Source organism: Ciconia boyciana, chromosome 6, assembly GCF_034638445.1.
Source record: "Ciconia boyciana chromosome 6, ASM3463844v1, whole genome shotgun sequence".
NCBI lineage: Eukaryota > Metazoa > Chordata > Aves > Ciconiiformes > Ciconiidae > Ciconia > Ciconia boyciana.
In genome coordinates, this window is record NC_132939.1 from 36,430,154 (window position 1) to 36,452,948 (window position 22,795).

At 35.3% G+C, this 22,795-nt stretch overlaps 1 protein-coding gene across 1 annotated transcript in view; it reads left to right on the forward strand.

The window, feature by feature from the left end:
- The window catches only part of LOC140652642 (formin), a 153,940-nt gene that overhangs the window by 52,701 nt on the left and 78,444 nt on the right, over positions 1 to 22,795 (forward strand). Inside the window, exons 5-6 of the mRNA XM_072863665.1 lie at positions 2,649 to 2,799; positions 15,339 to 15,426. Coding sequence (XP_072719766.1) covers positions 2,649 to 2,799; positions 15,339 to 15,426 — 239 coding nt within the window. The remainder of the gene's footprint in view (positions 1 to 2,648; positions 2,800 to 15,338; positions 15,427 to 22,795) is intronic.

Consider the following 22,795-nt stretch of genomic DNA (forward strand, 5'->3'; position numbering starts at 1 on the left):
TTCTATGATTCTATAAAAGTAGTCTAATAGTATATATCGTTTGTAGCAAATCTAAAGTTACTATGAAACATATTGTTTTATTGATTTGTTTATAAGGGATCATTTGGTGAACAGGCATAAATAAACAATTTTTGGACAGTCGTCTTGAAATGATCCCACAACTTACTTTGTGCTATCCATTTATTCAGCTGGCAAGAGAAAAGGACTCCCATTTACACTTTCTGGGCCAGCATGCATACCTTGCTGCCACAGTGGTATGTGGTTTCAGTGCTGCTCAGCTGCTCTTTTGGATTTTGACTGATTCTAACTTTGCTTCAAGTGTTTATTAATGTACCGTAGAGCTCCATTAAGAAGGTTAGCTCAGAAAGTATTTTGGGGGGATGCTTAAGCAACACAGACTATTTCTAGTTTAACAAAGAGTTGCTAGAATCATGAAATAAAATTCAGGTCCTGTGTTATGCAAGTAATGAAATGACATGATTATTCAGCTCTTAAAATCCAAATCATTATTATCTGTGTTCAAAATTATTTTAGCATAAGTGCAGTTACAAAGATACTAAGTTTATTTTAAACATTTTAATAAATTACATTATATTATTATATATGACATAGTTATAACATGTATAATAATAATATATATGCTATGCTATATATACACACTATATTACATACTGTATTATATACTGTGACTATATTATATATCATATATTGTGAATTATATTACAGATTATTATTATAGATTACTTATGTTATTATAATAAAGTCACTATAAATGATTTATTTAAGTATTACAAATTATTTACAATTATTCTTAATCTTCTATTTTAAGTTATTTTTAGGATTATATTTAAACACTCTTAAAGTAAATATCCGCATTTAAATGTATTTAAATATGAGTTTTAGTTTACAGCTTTTTGTCTGAATTTATTTTGATGAGAAAGTATAATTATTCTCATATAATAAAGCATTGTAAATGTGTTAATATTTTATATAAAATGTTTGACAGGAACAAACAGTTAATGAAATGTCAGTTGTATTCTTTCAATGATTCAGAATTAAAGGCATTGAAATATTTTGGAGCAGGAATTTTGAGCATTTTGGTTTTACTTTCCCAAAATTACTAGTGAAAAATTGTTTCATAGTGAATAAATAGTTGGTCTGTAAATAAACCTTATTGTAATTCTTCCTGTTGAGTCACTGAAATCAAAATGTTTGTTCTGAAATATTGGTGGTTCATCAAGCTTTTGCTGAATGCAAGATAAAGTCATAGCTTTTTGGTGAACTGCTGGTCACCAGCTGTAATGGTCCAGCATTTTCATGGTCTGCACTAGAACTGAAAACTTCTTCAAGGGTCTGCTGCTCAGATCAGCAGCTATCCAGGACTTCAAAGTTCTTGTTACAGAGCCAGAAAGAATCCTTCATTATTCAGCGTGGCTGACACTACAGCTAATGTCAGGGAGAGTGAAGCTGTGGAGCTGTAAGCATGTCCTGTGACACACAATATGCTACATCAGCAGACGCTAATGGAAAAATTAGAGTTCCTTAAACATTCACGAAAGTAAATGTACAGTTGAGTATTAAGTAGAAAAAATCCCACATTTGAAAAAAAAATAATTAATTTTGGTTCCACTTAAATTGGTAGATATTGTATTCTGTTGCATGTTACGTCTAATAAAAGTGTGTTTAGTGACATCAGCCATTTGTATTTTATAGGGGTTTTCATCACTTCTTTTTTTTAATTGCAAATAATTTCACTGCCTTTTAGTGACATCTGCTGGAAGGAGTGGGCCCACCTTCTGCTGATAAACAGACAAGAGCACTCAGAAATTTTGTCCCACATATTTTCCTGAAGCATTGAAATTTTGAAACAAAGCTCATTCAGAATTGAAGTGCCATGTTTGCAGCACTACATAGTGTTTTCCCCAAATCCAGATAAAACTAGAGGATTGTGTAAACAAGTTCCAAAATGTTCCAAAACTAAATCTGGTCTTGGAAGGCAAAAAAAGAAGGAAAGATAATCCACATTTAAAGTTCACAGCTGGTTGAATGGAGCAGAGTACTGGTTAGTCTCCCAAAATATAGGCCACATAATTACTCTAACTTCTCAGAACAACTGCAACAAGGATAAATATGAGCATACAACATCTGCAGCTAACATGAAGTGAATCAAGTCCTATACAAATGACTTCAAATGCTCTTAAAATATGCTTGAATAAAGTTTGTTCACTCTTTGTTGATATTGTTTATTTTTATAGGTCTAAATAGATTACTGGGAATTTGTCAAAAAAGCTGATGTTGAAATACTCCTAATCGTAGCTGAAGTGGCAGAAATCTCTCGAGATGTATTTTCTCAACCTGCAGTTGTAATATTTGGTTGTTGTATAAAAAACTGTACAATACAAATAATGCATTTTGATAGTCTAGCAGGCATGGATACTAAATAGCTGAACTTCTTGGTACAGCCTTCTGCAAAATGTCTTGACTCCTTACAAGAGCAAGGTATAGGGAAGGAATGCTGTTTGTATAGCAGCAGTGCATGTTGCTTTGAGTTTTAAATCTATTATGGATTTTCATCTATTATGATTAGATCTATTATGGTTTTTCATAAGTGTTTATTGGAAAATTTATTATTACCTTTCCATTTATAGGAAAACTGCTATGCCAACATTATGGGAATCACTAGAAGAACCTGATATACTTGATACTACTGAGTTTGAATATTTATTCTCCAAAGACACCACTCAGGAAAAAAGAAAACCATTATCAGAGACTTACGAAAAAAAAACCAAGGCCAAAAAGGTATTTATTGTTTCTTTGTATTTGGTTTTTTTGTGTCACTGTTAAGTTTTACATTTTAAGAAAACTCCCTTTTTATTTATTGTTGAACGAACAGATAATAGATAGGTTTGTAAATCTCATTTTAAAGCAGAATAGGTGGATTGCTGATTCAACTCTTGCTTGAGAATGCGGGGTTATTATTTACCTTGAAAGATTTCTTGCCTTTGAAAAATAAAGTTCTACATCCCAGTGAGGCAAAAAAAATATTGTACAGGAGAACTGAATGAAAGTTCTAATATGTATCTAAAAGTACCAATATTTCAAAAGCCTTTTTCTGGTGTAGCTTGAGAGCTGTGTCAGGGAAGGACAGGACAATCATGTCTTTAATGGCCAAAAGTTTATGCAGTAGCTATGTCATTAGCATAGCACAGATATTGTCTGCCTCAGACATGATCTGTTACAGAGAGAGCTTGTACTTGTCAATTACTATGTGCAGATAGGACAAAGAAATGGCATTAGTAGTACTTGCTGCTGGAAAAATTCTAGGCCGAATAATAATCGATACTGTTTTCCTAAAAAAATGTGGTTATATATTAGAAACCCATTTAAATATATACTATATTGTAAATCTGTTTGAGTTTACAAACAGATTGGAACCACAAGAGGGCACTTTGTATGTAAGCTATGCTGTGTACCTTTTTCAATTTTATAATACATATAATGTGAAATATACATACATAGATACATATCAGTGATATCAGATCTTTCAAAACATCTTTGATCATAAACTTCCTGTATTGTGTCTTAGCGCAATAGTTAATGAGAAGTGTAAATAAGGCTACAGAATTTATAAAATTCAAACTCATGTGATGCAAAAAGTGAAAAATGAAAAATGGGGCCAGGATGGGGGCATGCTGGCATTTGTAAATACACCCTAAATAAATTATTAATCATTACAGTCCTTCAAGACTGTATTGAAGTTGGACATGAACATCTCTGTGAAAAATATTTTGACGTATTTTACTTGACAAATTCTCCAAGTGCATATGGCATGTAGTACTCAGCGGTATCTGTAAATCCCATTAGTTCACATTTCTGATGCTCTCTTTCTAAAATTTGTTTTTACATTTCATTAATTTACCTCTTTCAGAAAGAATTATTTATTAGGAAATACAGGTTTCTAAAGAACTTTGAAGAAGAATGTAACCAATGTAGCTTTAATGGAGAAATAATATGCACAAATAGTTACCTTTGTATTTCAAAATCTCAGCATTAAGTGAATATACCTATTTCTCCAGGTGTATGACAGCAAACCAGGCAGAGAATTAGGCCTGTATTCTGAAAGATGACTTGCATTATTCTTTTTCCTTACTGCTTTGTAAGCTAATTTATTTGCTACAGCAGCACAATTTTATAATGATCTCTCTTAACTTTATCCAAAATCGAATTGGATAATAGTTACTCTATACAATATAGAAAATAATGGTATAATAATAAGTACTCTTTCTTGTGGGAAACCAATGTATTTTCTTACAAAGATATCTTCTTTATTTATGTCACTGTTTGAATTATTCTCTTTTGTTATTAAATGTAAACTTATTATTTTAAGACTAGGGATATATTTATTGAAATTAATGAAATGAAAAAAGTGCCTCTAAAGTACTCTGTGAAAATACAAAAATAAATCCCCTTAGAGATAAATTAAGAGTTATATCTATTACTATGTCTTTAGGTGAAACTCATGGGGTTATGATCATGGTGTTACAAACCATGGGAATTGTAGCGCTTTCTGGGAAAATTTCAAAAACTCATGGTCAATAATATTAAGCTTTCCATCATTTGGTCAATTTAAAAATTAAAAATAAATCAGCTTTTAGAATTCAAATGAAATTTGAATTTAATTGAGTATAGAAGCATTTTCTTATTGTATATCCTGTCTTTGACCCTTCTGTGTTAAATGACTCATAGTAGCAGCTGAATATTTTTACAGACAGTTGATCCTCTGAGATGGTCCTGTGTTTTTCTTTGTCTCTCTGAAAGCCCAGATGTCTGTAGGCTGGCTCCAATGGATCAATCTTGGTGCGCTGCAAGCGATACAGTAGTAGAGAGGCATTTTATTTAGTTACAGGAGGGTTTATTAGTAGATAGTAACAGAAAGCTCCTGTAGATTAATGTAAAACTATCAGTTCTGCTGGCTTCATTTGTGCTTTCTCATGCTTTTTCTTGGCTCTCAACTTTTCTTGCCTTTTTTCTAACAATTATATCTATCTACTACGGTTTTAACAACTATCTTTTTCTCTGCTTCAGTACAGAAATTTGTGCTTGTCTGGTCTTAAGAATGCTACAGGTGTCACGGTGTATGGAATTGTATAGTCTGGTTAAAGATGCTTTCACAGACATTAAGAAAGACGTATGAATCTTGGGAGGTTCATCATCTATTATAATTTTCAGCTGATGCTGTGTCATTTTGTATCTCTTTGTAAATTCCTTTCTCATGTTCTATAAAAAGCCTTCCAGAGCAAGGTATAGGTACAGCTATAGAATCTGGAGTAGTAGTTTGTGTTTGGAATAGGTAAGCTATCTTATTTAATAATACATGTTAGTGCTGACCTATTCACTGCATTAAATCTCTTCTCCTCTGCACAAACTTTGTCCTATCTCATACCATCTTATGCAAACTAAGTTCAGCCTGCTTGATATTTAGAGAAATGACAGATCAATAGGTGGTGCAGGATTGCTTATTAAAACATGATTACTTAATACTTTTCTCCTTGAATAACAATTACATTGGTGCCTCACAATCAAGTTCCTTACGCAATTGGAAGATACTATCTTTCAAGTTAGAGGGGAATTGTTTCTCATTTAACTGGGTCTTCTTTATAAAACTAAGGGCACTTTAACAATTAGTGGCCTGTTGAATTGTGACCTGAATGAATAGATGGCCTTACCGTCTATTTACATCTCTTTTCCGGTTCCAAATAAAATAATATTATTCAATTTATTTTCAGAATTATTATTTTTGTGAAACCAGTCAGAATAATCTGTATGTTTAGTCCGTGAAATGAATGCATCTGTGGAAAGCATCACATTAAGCCTATAGAAATTTCACTTTGTTCTATTCTTACCCATTTTTCCACATAGTAGACAGCATATGACAACACAGATTAAAATATTCACTGTATGCTGTGTTTTTGTTGCTTACAGCTGATAGACATCTACCATTTTTAGCCAGAAATATCTAAATCTTGTTCTACATAAATGGAATGGATGGTTTGTTTTCCAGTACCATTTGGCAAGTTATGCTCAGAAGGGAAACTTCTGAGTATATATTTATATTTATATATATTTATATTCCTATATAATGTACTTGCAATATAATATATAATCTATGAAATAAATATTTATAATATAGAATATATTTATACTCATACGTATACTCAGTGTCAAAATAGGAGAATACATTGAGGGTTCTGTGGGCATTTATGCTGGGTCTGGTTACCTTGGTATTTTCATTTATGACCTGGATAATGGAATATTAACTCTGCAGCCCCCACCTAGTTGTGAGAGGCTTCAAATTTACTGGAGCAGACCCTTTAGAAAGCTTTCATGTATCAGAGATATGGTCTGAAAGATAGGGATAAGCACAAAGCTAATACAGTTAACCACAAGGTTAATATAGTTAAGGATATTCAGCTACCTAAAAGTAAGATGGGGTACAACTGGCTAACTGACTAGGTAATAGTTTAGCAGAAGGGGTCTTGGGATTATAACGGTTTACAAGAGGAACATGAATTATCCAATTTTGGTACTACCAAAAAGGAAAAACAAAACTGATAGATCAATAGAAGTATTGCTCGCAATACTTCATTGCCATGTCTCAGTTAAGAACTGCATCTAGATTTAGATGCTACAGCCCTTCATTAAAAATGTTTACTAACTGTAAAGAGTCAAGAAGAGTGAGAATGATGTAAAGTGTAGAATTAGTCTCTGAGAAAAGAATTGAATTATTATGATTGTTTAGTCTAGAAAAGAGAAGGTTGATTGGGACACACAGTAAGTGTCATCAAGTGCATGCAGCTGCTGCAAAGAAAAATTACGAAAAGCTTTCTAAGAGTAATGATACCAAAGGAATGCAGAACAATTTTGGCTAGGGAAATTGTGTTTCTGTATTGGGAGATCTTTAAGAAAATTTGTTTGGAATGATACACATATAATTGATACTGTCTTGAAATGCAGAAATGCTTTGGATGACATTTTGAGTGCCTTTCCAACATCATGATTTTGTTACTCAATTAAAAGGCATAAAGTCCACTTTCTGCCCATTGTCCTATGGATAGAAACAGCTGGCTATCCTTTTTTCCAGAATGGAAGCACTTTGATGATTCCCAAATTCATTGCTTTCGTGCCTGCCAGAAAATGGCTTATTAATTGAGTTACACTAGTTTCTAGAGGCTATCATCCTGACACGAGGATGAAATTATTAGAATTTGAAATGCAGTTATTAAAAAATAAGGTATTCTAACCAGTATGTGGGAAAAAAAGAAGGGAAGCTAAGAGCTTTCCAGCAGCAATGGTAATATAACTTCTTAAAGGACTGCACAGAGTGTGATTTTATTTATTTTTAGGCATATGTTAACTTATTTTGGAAAAATATAGTACATTCACTTGATAGTGATACAATGTAAAAATAATATCGTTTAAATGAAGGTCAGATGTACCTTTCTGGTACACTTATATATTCTTGAAGTTTGTTATGGTAATGCTTATCTGGGCTTAGAAGCTCTGCAAAGCGTGTGGCTTCTCATGCTTCTTCAATCATGCACTCCTTTGGAAAATTTAGCAGCTTTGGAAGAACCTCTTATTTTTTTTCCAACTCTACCTCCTCTAAAATATTTCAGGAATCCCTTATTCTTGTGCATTTATCTGCTCTGCATATATGCAATCTTGTAAATGAAAGTTCTACAGTATTATGTAGGTAATGATCAAAATAAATATTCCAGTTTTTTAGGTCTTATGTCTTGAAAGTAGAATTTATATTTTCTGGATGAGGAGAATTTAGTGTCTAGATGCATATATTAGTTATGTCCAAATATTAGAGCAAAATAGTGTGTAATATATTTAAGAATTAATAAATGTAATTCTTCTCTCATAAGAATGCTTTGGAAGTGTAAGACTAAAAGCATTACAATCTTATACAAGATAATACCATGCAGTGATTTTTTGGATGTGATATCTGTGACACGGAAAAGAGACTATGGCTTGCATCCTGACTTTCCCAGAGACTCTAGATGGATGAATAATGTATAGAAGGAGTGGGATTTATTTCTTAGGATAGTTTTGAAGTGGTTGAATTACCAGCAGGCAAAGTTGAAGTTACTGGACAAAAATAAATAAGTTAATTAATGCCAGAATATCACAGAATCACAGAATCCTATAGGTTGGAAAAGACCTTTAAGATCATCACGTCCAACCGTAAACCTAACACTACCAAGACCATCACTACACCATGTCCATAAGCACCTCATCCAAACGTCTTTTAAATACCTCCAGGGATGCTGACTCAACCACTTCCCTGGGCAGCCTGTTCCAATGCTTGAAAACCCTTTCAGTGAAGTAAAATTTCCTAATATCCAGTCTAAACCTCCCCTGGCGCAACTTGAGGCCATTTTCTCTCGTCCTATCACTTGTGACCTGGGAGAAGAGACCGACCCCCATCTCTCTACAACCTCCTTTCAGGTAGTTGTAGAGAGCAATAAGGTCTCCCCTCAGCCTCCTTTTCTCCAGACTAAACAACCCCAGTTCCCTCAGCCGCTCCTCACAGGACTTCTGCTCCAGACCCTTCACCAGCTTCGTTGCCCTTCTCTGGACACGCTCCAGCACCTCCATGTCTCTCTTGTAGTGAGGGGCCCAAAACTGAACACAGTATTTGAGGTGCGGCCTCACCAGTGCCAAGTACAGGGGCACGATCACTTCCCTGCTCCTGCTGGACACACTATTTCCGATACAAGCCAGGATGCCATTGGCTTTCTTGGCCACCTGGGTACACTGCTGGCTCATATTCAGGCGGCTGTCAACCAACACTCCCAGGTCCTTCTCTGCTGGGCAGCTTTCCAGCCACTCTTCCCCAAGCCTGTAGTGTTGCATGGAGTTGTTGTGGCCCAAGTGCAGGACCTGGCACTTAGCCTTGCTGAACTGAATGATGGAAATGATGTAAATAGTAAATGATGTAATTAGTAAATGATGGAAAGTGGCTTGGTGAGCACTTCTGCCAGTTCCTTCAGTACTCTTGGGTGGGCCCCATAGACTTGTGAGTGTCTAAGTGGTGTAGCAGGTCACTAACCATTTCCCCCTGGATTATGGGGGCTCCATTCTGGTCCCTGTTCCTATCTTCTGACTCGGGGGGCTGGGTAACCAGAGAACAATTGGCCCTGCTATTAAAGACTGATGTGAAGAAGGTGTTAAGTACCTCAGCCTTTTCCTCATCCTTTGTCACTCTGTTCCCTCCCCCATGTAATAGGGGCTGGAGATTCTCCTTAGCCTTTCTTTTGCTGCTAATGTATTTGAAGAAGTATTTTTTGTTGTCTTTTACGGCAGTAGCCAGATTGATGTCTAGCTCAGCTTTGGCCATTCTAATTTTCTCCCTGCACAACCTCGCTACACCTTTGTAGTTCTCCTGAGTTGCCTGCCCCTTCTTCCAAAGGTCGTAGACTCTTCCCTTTTTCCTGAGTTCCAGCCAAAGCTCTCTATTCAGCCAGGACAGTTTTCTTCCCCGCCAGCTCATCTTTCGGCACCTGGGGACAGCCTGCTCTTGTGCCTTTGAATATGAATCAAATACATTTCTCTCTGGTTTTGGCTAATTCAGTTAGCTTAATCTAAATACGTAAGTTACTGGTATGATGCAGCTTGGCAATATACATGGGATCTAAAAGTATTTATGTCATGTAAGGTGTTGTGGTCTTTAGTTAAGCTTTTTCAACTGCACATAGTTGGTCCCACTTTCAAAATTACTTAGAAGTTACAGCTTCTTGGAAATAAAGAAGAAAAAGGGCTAGATACATCAGGTTATTTTAGTATATAACTTCAATCTAGGTATTGATTCTATTGGACATTTAGACTTTAAATGCCTTTTGAATATGACTTATTTTTAACTCCTATTTTTAAAGTAACACTGACATGCTTGTGAAAGTGCAACTGTTAATCTAGACTGTTTTCATCATCATTTCTACATTTTCTTATGCTTAGATTTCAGTTGTAGCATTCTGGACATATGATTTTTGCACCTATTGTATTATCCACTAACACTCGCATTAAAGCATTTGTCTAGGAATGTATGGTTTATTTAAAAAAAAATATTCTAAGTTACATTTGTGAAATTGTAAGTGGGCTTCAACTATAAAGTTTTATGTACCAAAAATGTCCAACTGTAAGTAGATTCAGTACAGTACCATTAAGGTCCATAGCTGTTTATGAAAACAATGAAAACTGAATAAATTAGCATATTAAAACTCCAAGCTATTTTTCTGAAAAAAAAACTGTCAGTTGTTTTTAAAAGAACTCAGCTTTCAATAGATTTGAATATAATTTGAAGGATCTAACATCTTTCCCAGACTCTGAAAGTCTTCTATAGACGTTTTCATGTCAGATGAAGGACTGAAGTTTTACATGCAAACAATTTTGCTTTCATTCATTCTAAACTGTTAACATTTCTTGTCTGTACCTATCCATGCACATTTTTAAGCTGATAGGCACACATAATTGTTTTCAAGCCATAGGTTCTCCCTTTCCTGTTAACTGCAGAACCAAAAGCTGTTCTGCTGTTCTTGTAGTAGCAAATAAAAGAAAGGCAGAATTAGGACATATATTTTGGAATGAAATAAAAACCATGATTCATTATGTATTAAGCTATGATACCCTGTAAGCCTGAAAAAGAGGTAATTTAGAAAAGAACATTCCTTTGCTGTGATTTATTCCATGTGCATTCTGTAGCTCCGTTGCTGGACTTACACATATTTTGAAGTTGCCTTAGATTTTCCTATATATTTGAGCACTTGTTAGTAACTTATCCTCAAAAACTCAAGTATTTTCTATACTTTTTCAAGAAACAGGATAGTTGGATGTTTATGATGCCACTCTGTCTTCATCTTACAAAAAAATGAGTAAATGTCAAGTAATTTGTGTCAGGTGTATGCTCCAAATGAAAGTCCATCAATCATTTTTGGCCCTTTAGTGCAATGATTATCATTTCAAAGACGCAGGAGGACATTAAAGATAATGGCTTTTCTGTTGTCTATTATCTCTAACAGACTTCACATAATTATTAACATGTGTTCTCATTTAAGAAGAGTGTCAATATTTTGAGTGAATTGCATTTTTTTAACTGAAAGGGATATGTCTGTCAGCAAGTTTTTTGTCCATTTAACTAAATGAGCAATTACAATTAATGAATTTTGTGTTTCCGCAAGAAGGGCAGGTACCGCAGAAAATGTTGGAAGCTTTGCAGGGTTGAAACACAATTACTATCTTCAGCTGTCTGCATAAGATAATAAACAGTGTTCAAACTTGAGTGGAAGTAGTAAAATGCTAGTGCATGCTCTTCCGAGGCACTCTCACTTTCCTCTTATTTTTTATGCTGTACTGAGAAGAAAGAATACAGCATTTCCTTGTTGACCACAAAGCTCTGCCGTCACGTAGGGTATGGAAAGTATCCGTGAAGGGTAAAAATCTATTTTTGTGGCTTTGTCTTGGTTTTACAGTTTTGATAGGAATAAAGATACTGAAATAAGTTTCTTACTAGCTCATTTCTTACCTCCTGTTTTATCCTGAGAAATTGCCATTTGCTTGTCCTTTAGCAAAAGACTAAAAATAGCGGGGGGTTTTCATCCAATAGAATTGCAAATAGAATTACATGTCTCCTAAAATATTTAAAAAATATTTTAAAAATATAAAGCTATGGTTCATCCATATTAAAGAAAAAATAGTTAAACTTGGCTCTGCTTTGAGTAGGAATAGAAGAGATAATGTCTAGTCTTAAGCTTCTGAAATTTCATTGGTACCTCTTGGGGTGTTTATGTAGAATGGCTTGAGGGGCATACTTACTTGCTTCTTGTGCAGGATATTCTTCCTCTGTTTGAACAGGGCTTCAGCAGACTACTTATGGGTCCAGGCTGTTGACTCCACCATAAAAATTAATGAGTGGGAATGAAGGGAAACACTGTGATATGCAGGACAGCTTTTTAGCTTATGGGTTCTCTCAATAAATTTAAATATTATGGAAAGAACCCATGCACCAGCAGGAGGAAGGATTTAGCTTTTTATCACTAAAGTAAACTGAATCTCTTCAGATTTCAGCACCAGTAAGTGTCCTGGACAGAATGTAGACATTACAGTTAGACAAAACAGTGAAGTCTGTCATATAGTATTTAATGAAATACATTTCTGGCTACACTAGAGAAACACCTTTTATTGGGAATGACAGAATAATTTATGAATGTATTCGAGCTTCAGTATGTCTCCACTTTTAAATTAGATGATAAATATATGAAAGATGTAGAAGGCACATTTGTGTACAGCAAATCAACTAACAATAACAATAAAAAGTAGTCAGGGAACACCACATAGAGCAAATAAAGTTATGGATCAGTGAATTAAATGAATTAGCACCAGCAGTCACAATTTTGTCACTGAGCCAGAAGATGCTGCATCCATTACAACGATACATTCATAGTCTGGAGGAGCGGCAGGCAGCTGGCAAACCCTGCCAGCTGGCATAGCAGCATCAACTGGCGTCAGCTGGATTTTAGCTGCTTACCTGTCACTGCCAGCTACAAGCCAGTCCCAATATGCTGAGAGGTGATCAGTGATTTGTCTTTTAAAAGCATAGACTAAATAGTTCAATGCAGTCTTTACAAACTTTCCTTTTATTTGCCTTATGGTTTTTATGACCTGGAAAAGTGCTGATTTTTTTGTGTCTCCTTTTCCATTGGAACTCACACACATATTTAATTCCCTGTCAGTGACTTCCCCAGAATAACCATAATTTGGGGCAAAATTACTATCTCTGAAAAAATGTTCTCTGTTTTACTACTGATTATATATTTTTGTTGCAAAATCTTTCAAGTTACACCTTGGTTCTAAAAATCTATGACAAAAGTACTTAGCATTACAACTGTGTTTTTAGAGTAGTTTTGTGCCCAGTTTAAGCTATTGTGTTGTCTTATTGCTCCGTTTTTGCTCTCTAATGAATAAAATATCAGCCTTCAGTTACAGATTTCAGTTGGTTGAAGCTATTTCAGGTAGTCTGAGTCTAGTTTGATGCCTGGTAATTGTGACCATGTGTACATTTGTCTAAAATGCATGTGAACATACAGTTAGTTGGCCATTTTAAAACATGAATCTCTGTTTTAGCTTTTAAAGTTATACAGGGTCTTCTTTAAAATTTTTTCATTAATCTTTTAAGAAGGAAGTCTTGCTTAGCAATGTGAGCTAGTTTGAGCATATCTGGGAATATATTAGCACTGAAAAATACTTTAATGGAATGATTTCAAATGTCATATTGTCTACAACGCCTATAGTCTGGAAAGGTTTTGCCTCAAACTAGGCATGTCTAATGGGGTTTATGACAACCTATGAATTTGCCCCTGAACAAGGTCACCTTGGAGGTCAGTGAATGCTATACAAATTGCATACTACTCAAGCCTGTAATTATCCCTGTAAGAAGTTAATGTGCTGCGGAGTTCAGCAAATTCATGTAAAGCTTCAAAAATGACCATGATAAACTGAGCAGTTACTTACATTTGCTCTGAAAAATCACAGTCAAGAGGATGTGATGCTTACAGAGTATTCATTTATGGTAACTTGTAGCCAAATCATCTCTGCTTGTGTACTCAGGAGATAAAGAGCCTGAATTCTTTCTCATTTGAAGAAAACACTTTAAATAGTATTACTTTCTTAAGACCCAGCATATGTGCTGTACATATAGGCTGAAAAAAACTCTCAGGATATGTTTTATTTCCAATTTTGGCAAAAAATATGCAACATCTACTTTAATATAAGTTCTTTAAATGTTGAGTCCCTACAACAGGGACATAAAATATCTGTCAGATCTTTGTTGAAGGCAGCATGTACTCCAACTTGTTCATGTATTGTCCAATTTCAGTACTCTGTAAATAAGAACTAACTTCACATTTTCAGGTGAAAATGCCACTTCATTTCTCTTTTTCCTGTATTTTTCAACTACAAATCTACTTTTATATCGATTAATGACTAAGTAGTTGCACAATTAATATTCCTAAATCCTATAAAACATAAATAAGAAACATACTGAGTAAGTTTAAATTTTGTCAGTTAACTGTCTGTAGTGTAAGCATCTATAAGAATATTACAGGGATAAGGGATAACAATTACTTAAAGTTTTTAATATTATTAAATATCCAAATATTAGTGTCACCCAACTATTAACATTAAATTTGGATACATATAGATGAAATATTGTTCAGATACTAGGAATATAAATTTAGGGAAAACAGCTATTAGTTCTAATTTTACATATGAGTTAGTATTTTTAATAGTATTTGTTCATCAACAGTATGAAGTAAGCCAACTGCTTGGATCTGAACATTTCTCTTTTTTGAAGAACTTATGTCTGTATTGCATTTTGTGATGTGCTGCTGTCATATCTTCCTTATGACGTAAATCAAAATCACAAATACCAACAGTCCAAACATTGTGGGAAGTTTGGTTTTGACATTTCTAACATCTGAACTACACTTCTAAAATTCTGATAGTTTACTTTTCATTACTTTATTTATGGACTGATCCACATCAGTATCACTAATTTCAGTCAGCCAAAATAACTTTCTCAAGGTTTCCCTCCCTCCTTTTTCTTCTCCTCCCCCACCTGACATCTGAAAAGATTACAGGCTGAATGTCAGTATATTAAACTAACAAGTGTCCATTATCCAAAATGTGAACAAAATCCTCAAAACCTTGTGAAGTGTCAAGGGTGTAGAAGAAGCACATTCAGACAAGAGTGAAAGAAATCCTTTCAGTAGCCCCTATTGTTCCAGAAATAGTGTTGAGAGGGCATAAGAAAACAATTCTCCAATTCTCCTTGGTCAGGAATTGATCCTTTGTCAAAAAGATAGACTTAAATGTGTTCACACTGAAATATAAACTAGCAGACAAACTAAGGAACTTGTGATGTACTCAGAGTGTCTTAAATAGTTCTGCCCTGACCACCTTAAGGAGAAGGGGGAGAAAGTATATTCCAGAATAAATATTTGATGTGCCTTTTTTTTCCTTCTTAATAGCATCCTACAACTAAGAGGTGATGTTCTTTACTAGACCTGGTGAGAATTCAAGCTTACATTTATCCAGCCATTTGTTAAGGTGCAGAGCATAGAGATAACATGAAGGTCTTACTACCACATTTAGTTAATAAAAAGGTTTGATGTTTGGAGAGACATTGAATTCAATTCACAAATTAGCTTCTGTAGTTAATGTGAATGAATCCTTTGTAGAGTGTTCATTTGATCTCAGATCATTTTGCATCATCTTTCTAGATTATCAAATTGTTGGATGGAAAACGATCTCAAACTGTAGGAATTTTAATATCCAGTTTGCACCTGGAGATGAAGGATATTCAACAAGGTAAGAGTTTCTTACACTTAATGTATCATATTTGCATGGATATTTTCTCATAGCCCCTTCAGAGAATTTTGTTACATTACAGAATGGGCTTTGAATATAGTCTTCTTTAAGATATCAGAATAATAATCCTTCCAGTATATTCCAGTACATGTAAAAGTTTCACCTAAATAATCAGAACCGAATTTAGGTACAACTCCTTCTGTACCGTTTCAGTTTGCATATCACTTTCAGTACAGTGTTTTCTCAAAACTGTTTCCTATTCCTCCCCTACAGTTCCCTCCTTTTTCTTAAGCAAGTCCTCCACTGACAAAAATTAAATGGAGGGTTTGTATATAAATCTTTTGGGCTTCAAACATGCAGTTGGTATTTGTTGAATGTTTAAATTTTGTTTCATTAGCAGTATAAAAAGCACATCCCAAACTGATGCAGCTACCATGTAGCAATCAGAAAGATGATTACTGGATGGCATTTTTCAAAGCGTAGGGCTACTCAGTGTATAAATTCCATTACTGGTAGAAATTATCTGAGTTTGCCAATACAACTGTAGAGAAATACAGATTTTTCAGAACACTGGGGTAATTCAGATTCTGCTTATGTTCTGGATTTAAAAAGATATTGTTTAAGGATATTGTTTATTTCTTTTTCACATTAAAAAAAGGAAAATATTCACCATTTAAAACAACTGCTGGAAGAACTCAAGTTGATGTCTCCTTTTTGCTATTGTTTTCCATCCATCACATGCAAATACTGGGTAGGGTGTTGAGATGCTGCTGGCATTGATTATTATTAATTTCAGAAGAGCCTTTGAGCATCTAGCACTGTAAAAGCACAAGGGCTTACAGATGTCTCTTGGGATGGAGGGAAACAACGAAAAGAAGGAATAACTTTGTGCCTGCCAGTATTGTGTGAAAGGTATCAGAATGAAATGGAAAAAAACTGCTATTACTAAAGGTTTGAATAATTTGCTGTCAGGAATTACAGCAGCATAGGATAGGATAGCAGCTGTATTATAAAAACTGGGTAGTATTCTTAAGTATCTTCAGAGGTGTTTTCATGAATTTTTATTTTCCACACCATGATGTTCTACTAAAATAGAACATCTCTCTCTATCTCTCTCTCTCTCTCAGTCGTTTGCTGTACTTCTATAGCTTTTGAAACACTTTGGCCAATTTATAACAAATTTAAGAGAAAAGAATAAGTCAAATATTTGGGTATGTGTGCACTAGCATTTTAGCTTGAATCGGCAGTGCACTTTTGAATCAAATCTACCAGTTGTCCTCTTTGCTGTGTTTGCATTGCAGAGCAATGCAGAGCAGTCTCAGAGTGCACAAACAACCTTCAGAATTAAATTAAATGAGAAGATGTGCTCTGGGAGCACGTCAGCAGTCTCCACCTGTAGCAGGCTTTAAATTCCGCAGCATCAGATGAGAGATAGTTAAACCTCCCTGAAATGTGTATAGTGTGGACATTGGATCCTCAGTACCAGCTGTTGCTGTCTACAAATCCATTTCTAAAGACTACGCTACTTGCAGTTGTAGACATAGCTAATGTAGTCCTACAAGTTTAATGAAAATTAGAGTGTTGGTAGAAGAGCGACACAAAAAACAAGTGCTGTCACTGAAGAAAAGTTTGTAACTCATCACCCTTTCTATTCTGAGGTAGCAAATGACTGGCCTGTCACCACATGTGTTGCTCAAGGCAGCAATAGGATATGCTGCCTCTTGCTTATGGAAGCAGCTAGGAGATACAAACGGGATTTGGGAATGCTTTTAGTGGAACTTTTTTTTGAAATCTATTACAAAGCAGGATGAGTGACTCTAACCAAGATCTGTGTGCAGAGACTATCTAGGGAAAAAAAAACAGTTCACTAAACTAAGGGAAAACATCTGTTCTATAGAGAGGATCTTTAGAAATGCATGCTACAATGAAGACAACAGTAGAATTACACTTGTTTCTCTTTTAGTGTGTGCTTATTCCCTAGTATTTTGTTTAATTTAAATCTGAGTGCAGTCCTGCCTATCAGCAGACAAATTCTTTGAAGACCACTACAGTCAACGTACTGGATGAAAAAAGATCATAATAAGCTAAAAAGCTCATGACAACACCTAACCAAAGAAGTGTATGATCATTGGGTGATGAATGTCAAAGTTCTTTTTTTTTTTTTTAACAAAGCGAAGTTACAAAGAGCTACCTCTAAGAAACATGACAATTAAGCACTCATCCCTTTTTTCAAGCAGATTTCCATTGCATAATTCAGTATGCGAAAGACAGGGAAGAGAAAAGTTAATGGTCTTTGGCAGTTTGCAACAGAGAATGAAGAAACTTGAAGCAAAAGGAAGTTGAATTGAAAAAAAAGGATATCTAATTTTATTTCAAGTTTTTCTGACCATGTTTGTTGAAAAGCCATGTACAAATGAATTACTGTCTATGTATAGTGTACTGGTTACTCTACCTTAAGTAGCAGTTACAGAAATACAGATATAGAAAAACTGTCCTCAACTGAACTGCCTTATGCATACAGATGCACGCAAAATTCTAGAGAAGACAAAACAAGAGTAATCACAAGAAAAATTACATCCTTTTTTAAAACAGTGTGAGATTTCTGCATCTATAGGATTACCCTCTCAAATTAAAGTAAATAGCTCCACAGCATATTCTGTAGATAGCTCTGCAGTGCAAAACAAGCAAGTGACCATATCTGGCACCCAGATGTTTCAGTTTGCATTTGATAATGAGCCAGCTGCCACACTTCAGGAAGGGAATCTCCCACACATGTTTGTTTGAGAGAGTGAAGTTCATCCTTTGCAGATAAGTTTAAATTCTTGCTGTATCTGAGTACAGTCTGGGGAGAAGACAACCTAAAACTGAATAATTATTTTGGATAGTGTTGGTATTATATGCTGCAGAGGGAAAGTTAACATTGTCATGCTGCACCTGTCCTAATACTCAGCTTTTTGGTAGGCGGGAGAGGAGGAGAAATCCTAGGTGCTGTAATGTTCTGAGAACACTAACAAATTTTATTGGTGAATCTGGTACTGAAGAGGGTAATATAGTTTCTGATCAGACCACTATTAATAATATTCATTTCCTGAGCAGAAGAAGCAGACAGAAAATCTGTCTCAGTATGCTGTATAGGATTCATATTTATATTTAAAAATCAAATAGCAATAACCACATTTTGCATAGGTTTGAGATTATTTTCAAGGCTTCTTCTCTGCCTTTTCTTAAAACCTTTATAAAGAAGAGATAAGGAATAGTGGAGATCAGCTGTTAGGTAAGGAACATGCTTTAACACCACACACTTAGAGAAGTAATCTCCATTTCATATCAATGCACTTCTGTCTTTTCTTATAATTGTTCAGCTGAAATATTACAGCTTGAGAGACAAACTTGTGGCTCAAGACTACTTGTGTGGCTTTGCTGTTGAAATATTACAACTCACGCCACAGTGAGGTGTTTCGGTTCTATTTCTAATGGAAAATGCTGATTATAACTGTATGCGAAGTCCCTCTGTGGGCACTGGTCCCAACTTTTTACAGGACAACATTCCAATCACTCAGGCAGTTCCCAATGTAGTAGCTAACAATAGCAGTATACTGGAAAACACATAATAATACTCTTTTCTGCAGTTTACATCACCTGTGCCAGCTTCCCATGAGCTACTGAGATCTTTGTTCAAGAGTAAACTAGCAAAATTGTGGGGCAGCCCAGATGAAAAGAAGTTTTAGTTACAGAAAATGGGATGTAGATACAACATAGATCCTATGTCCAAAAGAGTGATCCTCCCAAATCCCTCCCTACTTCCATAGTACCTGCATTTTGCCACTAAAATTCTGGGGCACCAGAAGTTCTGCTTCTGTACATTGCTGGAAATAGTTCACTGTCTAATACCCCTGATTTCCATCAGGATGCATTAACTAGATTGTCTCATGTACTGGTATATTTTCCTTGGGACCGAATCTATGAGATGCAGTAGATCACACCAGATGCACACTTTATAGCTTGTTGCACTCTTTCTGGCAATAAAGTGCCATATTACTCCATGCGGAATAGCTGCAGGCTTTGCTAGTACATTTACCAAGGCAAGAGTTTAACACTGCAGCACTGCAACGCTGACAGAACTTAGCCTATATGGCAAAGGGGAGAATTTAACGCTGATCCTTGGCATTGAGACTATTTCTAATGCTAATTTAGTATTTTTTTTCCTTTCTAGATTTTTAAGCAATTAAATATAATGTCTGAGACTCCATTTATGAAATCAGAGTAGCACTGGCCATCCTGTAATAGCACGTATGAGGACCTGATATGTTTATTGTGCATTTGAAACATTCTTGTGTTCACCAACAATATGAATTACCTATGCAGAGGCACATTAAGCTTTGAAAATATTAGAGAAATGTATTTGATCACACTTAGATGGGATGGATTAGAATGGATTTTGTTAAAAAGCTGTTGGGGTTTAGCCCCAGTTGGCAATTAAGTACCACAGAGCCGCTCGCTCACTCTCCCCCCTGGTGGGATGGGGGAGAGAATCAAAAGAGCAAAAGTAAGAAAACTCATGGGTTGAGATAAGAACAGCTTAATAATTGCAACACAAACACACAAAAAACTAATGAGAAGGAAAACTACAAGAGAGCAAGAGAGGAACAAAACCCAGGAAAAAACAAGTGATACAACCGCTCACCACCCGCTGACCAATGCCCAGCCAGTCCCCGTGCAGCGATCGCTGCCCCCCAGCCAACTCCCCCCAGTTTCTATACTGAGCATGACGCCATATGGTATGAAATAGCCCTTTGGCCAGTTGGATCAACTATCTTGGCTGTGCCCCCTCCCAGTTTCTTGTGCACCCGGCAGAGCATGGGAAGCTGAAAAGTCCTTGAGTAGTGTAAACACCACTTAGCAACAACTAAAACATCAGTGTGTTATCAATATTATTCTCATACTAAAATCCAAAACACAGCACTATACCAGCTACTAGGGAGAAAATTAACTCTATCCCAGCTGAAACCAGGACAAAAGCATAGGTCATGCCATCTGCTTTTGTAGATTCACCTTCATTATTGGGGTTTTTTTGGTTCCTCCTCAAATGTGGAATACATTTTTATTGTAGTGTCACAGTAATGATATTCTGATGGTGAGCAATGCAAATAACTATCATGCCACTCTGCATCAAAATTTTTTGCATGACATTGTAGGAGGGGACCAACTTTCTAGAAAGAACGTGGTCACGATACTACTGTACAATGTCAGTTAACCAGTTGAAAAGTGTTTGATTGGTCTTCTCCAACTTTGTGATTTACGCTCCATTGTCAACATATTGGAGTAAATAATTGGAAGAATGTGAACATGAACAGCAGATTAACTCACTCAGACTGATGATCAGTCCAATAATCATTCTAATTCTATATTACGTTTCCAATCCTCCTGTGATTTCTATGTGGTCTTCCTCTAATGAGAGGCCATAGAAGTTATATAAATAGGTTGCATTGTCTTAGTGCAATTTATGATTTATGGCACACCTAAACTTTAGAGAACAGTATCATTGTTAACCAGGCACTTTTCTTAGCATCTGAAAGACTATGCTTTATATGTATAAGGAAAACTATTCCAAAGCAGCTCTAATCTGCAGACCTTCGTGTGCTCAGAATTTCTGAATCCCAATTTGTGTTTTAACCATATCATGCAGCACAAATAGTTTTGCTGTTCCTTTCTCTATTATACTTTGGAAATACTTCTGGATAAAGGTAAATGCTTTGGAATATTTCTTACTTGCACTATGTGAAAAGAGTTTCATTGGGGTTTCAGCTAAAATATTTTGCAGGATGGAAGTATAGATTATAAAGGTTTAAAAACTGTTGTTCCAAAGTTGTGTGAGTTTTCCACCTACACAAAATATTACATGAATACATACTATATATATTGTATACTATAGAGATAGCTGCATACCCATCTCAGAAGTTGGGAAACAATTTTCTTTAAAAGTTATTTTCTTTGTTCTGGAAAATTCACAACATATGTTTTTGTGAATCTGCCTTGGGCATCCAGCCTGATGTGGGTAAGTTAACATTAGTGCCAGAGTCTTTTGCTCATGACTTCTTGCAGGAGTTGAGCTTTCTTAGTCTTCTAAACCTACATTGTGCCCATGGTGCTTCTTTGTAATGTATATTTTAATGTTTTCTTTGTTGCATGATAGTTAAATACTGGAGAAAACCTTTAAATAAGTTCAAAATATATCAATTTGTCAGAAGTAAACCAGAGCAATTGGGATATTTTAGGCAGTTTTGCCAAGTAGGGATTTATATTTAACAATCGTTGTCATTTTCTAACTGACTAGATCAGTCATGATTTAATTGAAATTTCCCAGTGACAGGCTTCATGTTCCCATGAAATCAAGCTTTATTCAGCAGAATGTACTACATAAAACAATGAAGTACTTCCAGGTCAAATAAATGTACCTTTGGCAAGCTCTTTTTATTTAAATAATATATTTCTGGTTTATCATTAGGGAGCAGTTAAGGTGATTTCTTCATATTTCATAGTTTAATTGTCACATTAAGTGGTTTGATACTGCTGAGTAGATGTAAGCTCTGTCAGCAGGACTTAAATCCCAATTTCACCAAAATGTGTTTAGTAGGAGTGAGGCTGTATATCAGAGTCAGCCTTAAGACTCTTGGTATTTAAGCTGGTTAAGAGGAGAGAAGTATCTTTTTCATATTTAACCTCTAAGTTCTACATTTGCATGTAGACTGCACACAGTATGCTTTAAATCCCCAGCTTTTCTGTGGTTTACATTTTTGAAGTGATAAAACAGAGTATGTGAAAAATCTGTGCAGTAGGGAATCTGTTTTTTACAGTTAGATTCATTTTTTTTAAAAGTGAGTCTGTTAAAAAACTTTGGTACAAATTTATATTCAAAGCAATACTCCTAGTATGTGAAATGTAGTTGGCAAGTATTTTTATGTGTGTCTGTTAGTTTGAATGCATGATGCTGATCTGTTTTTTGTCCTAGCTGACGGTTATTATATCCTAATGGGTGCAACCCTGCACTAATGATCCTTGTGTATATAAATTCTTCTTGTTGTGAGCAGACACCATAGGCCACATAAAAATGTTTGCCTCAATTTCCCTGCAAAAAAGGATCTCAGAAACCAGACTTGGCCAAGTAACAGATTTTTTAAAGGTAGAGGAACCCAATAAAATTACCAGCTTTTCACAGCATGAGTCTACTTCCTTTCGACATATTGTGAGGTGTAGGTGAAATATTCTAACTGAACTGACAGTGTAAGGAAGACAGCTAACTAGAAAGCAAGATAAAAGTAAAAACCACCGATGATGATTGATATTGTAATAGCTATTAATTGTTTTGGAG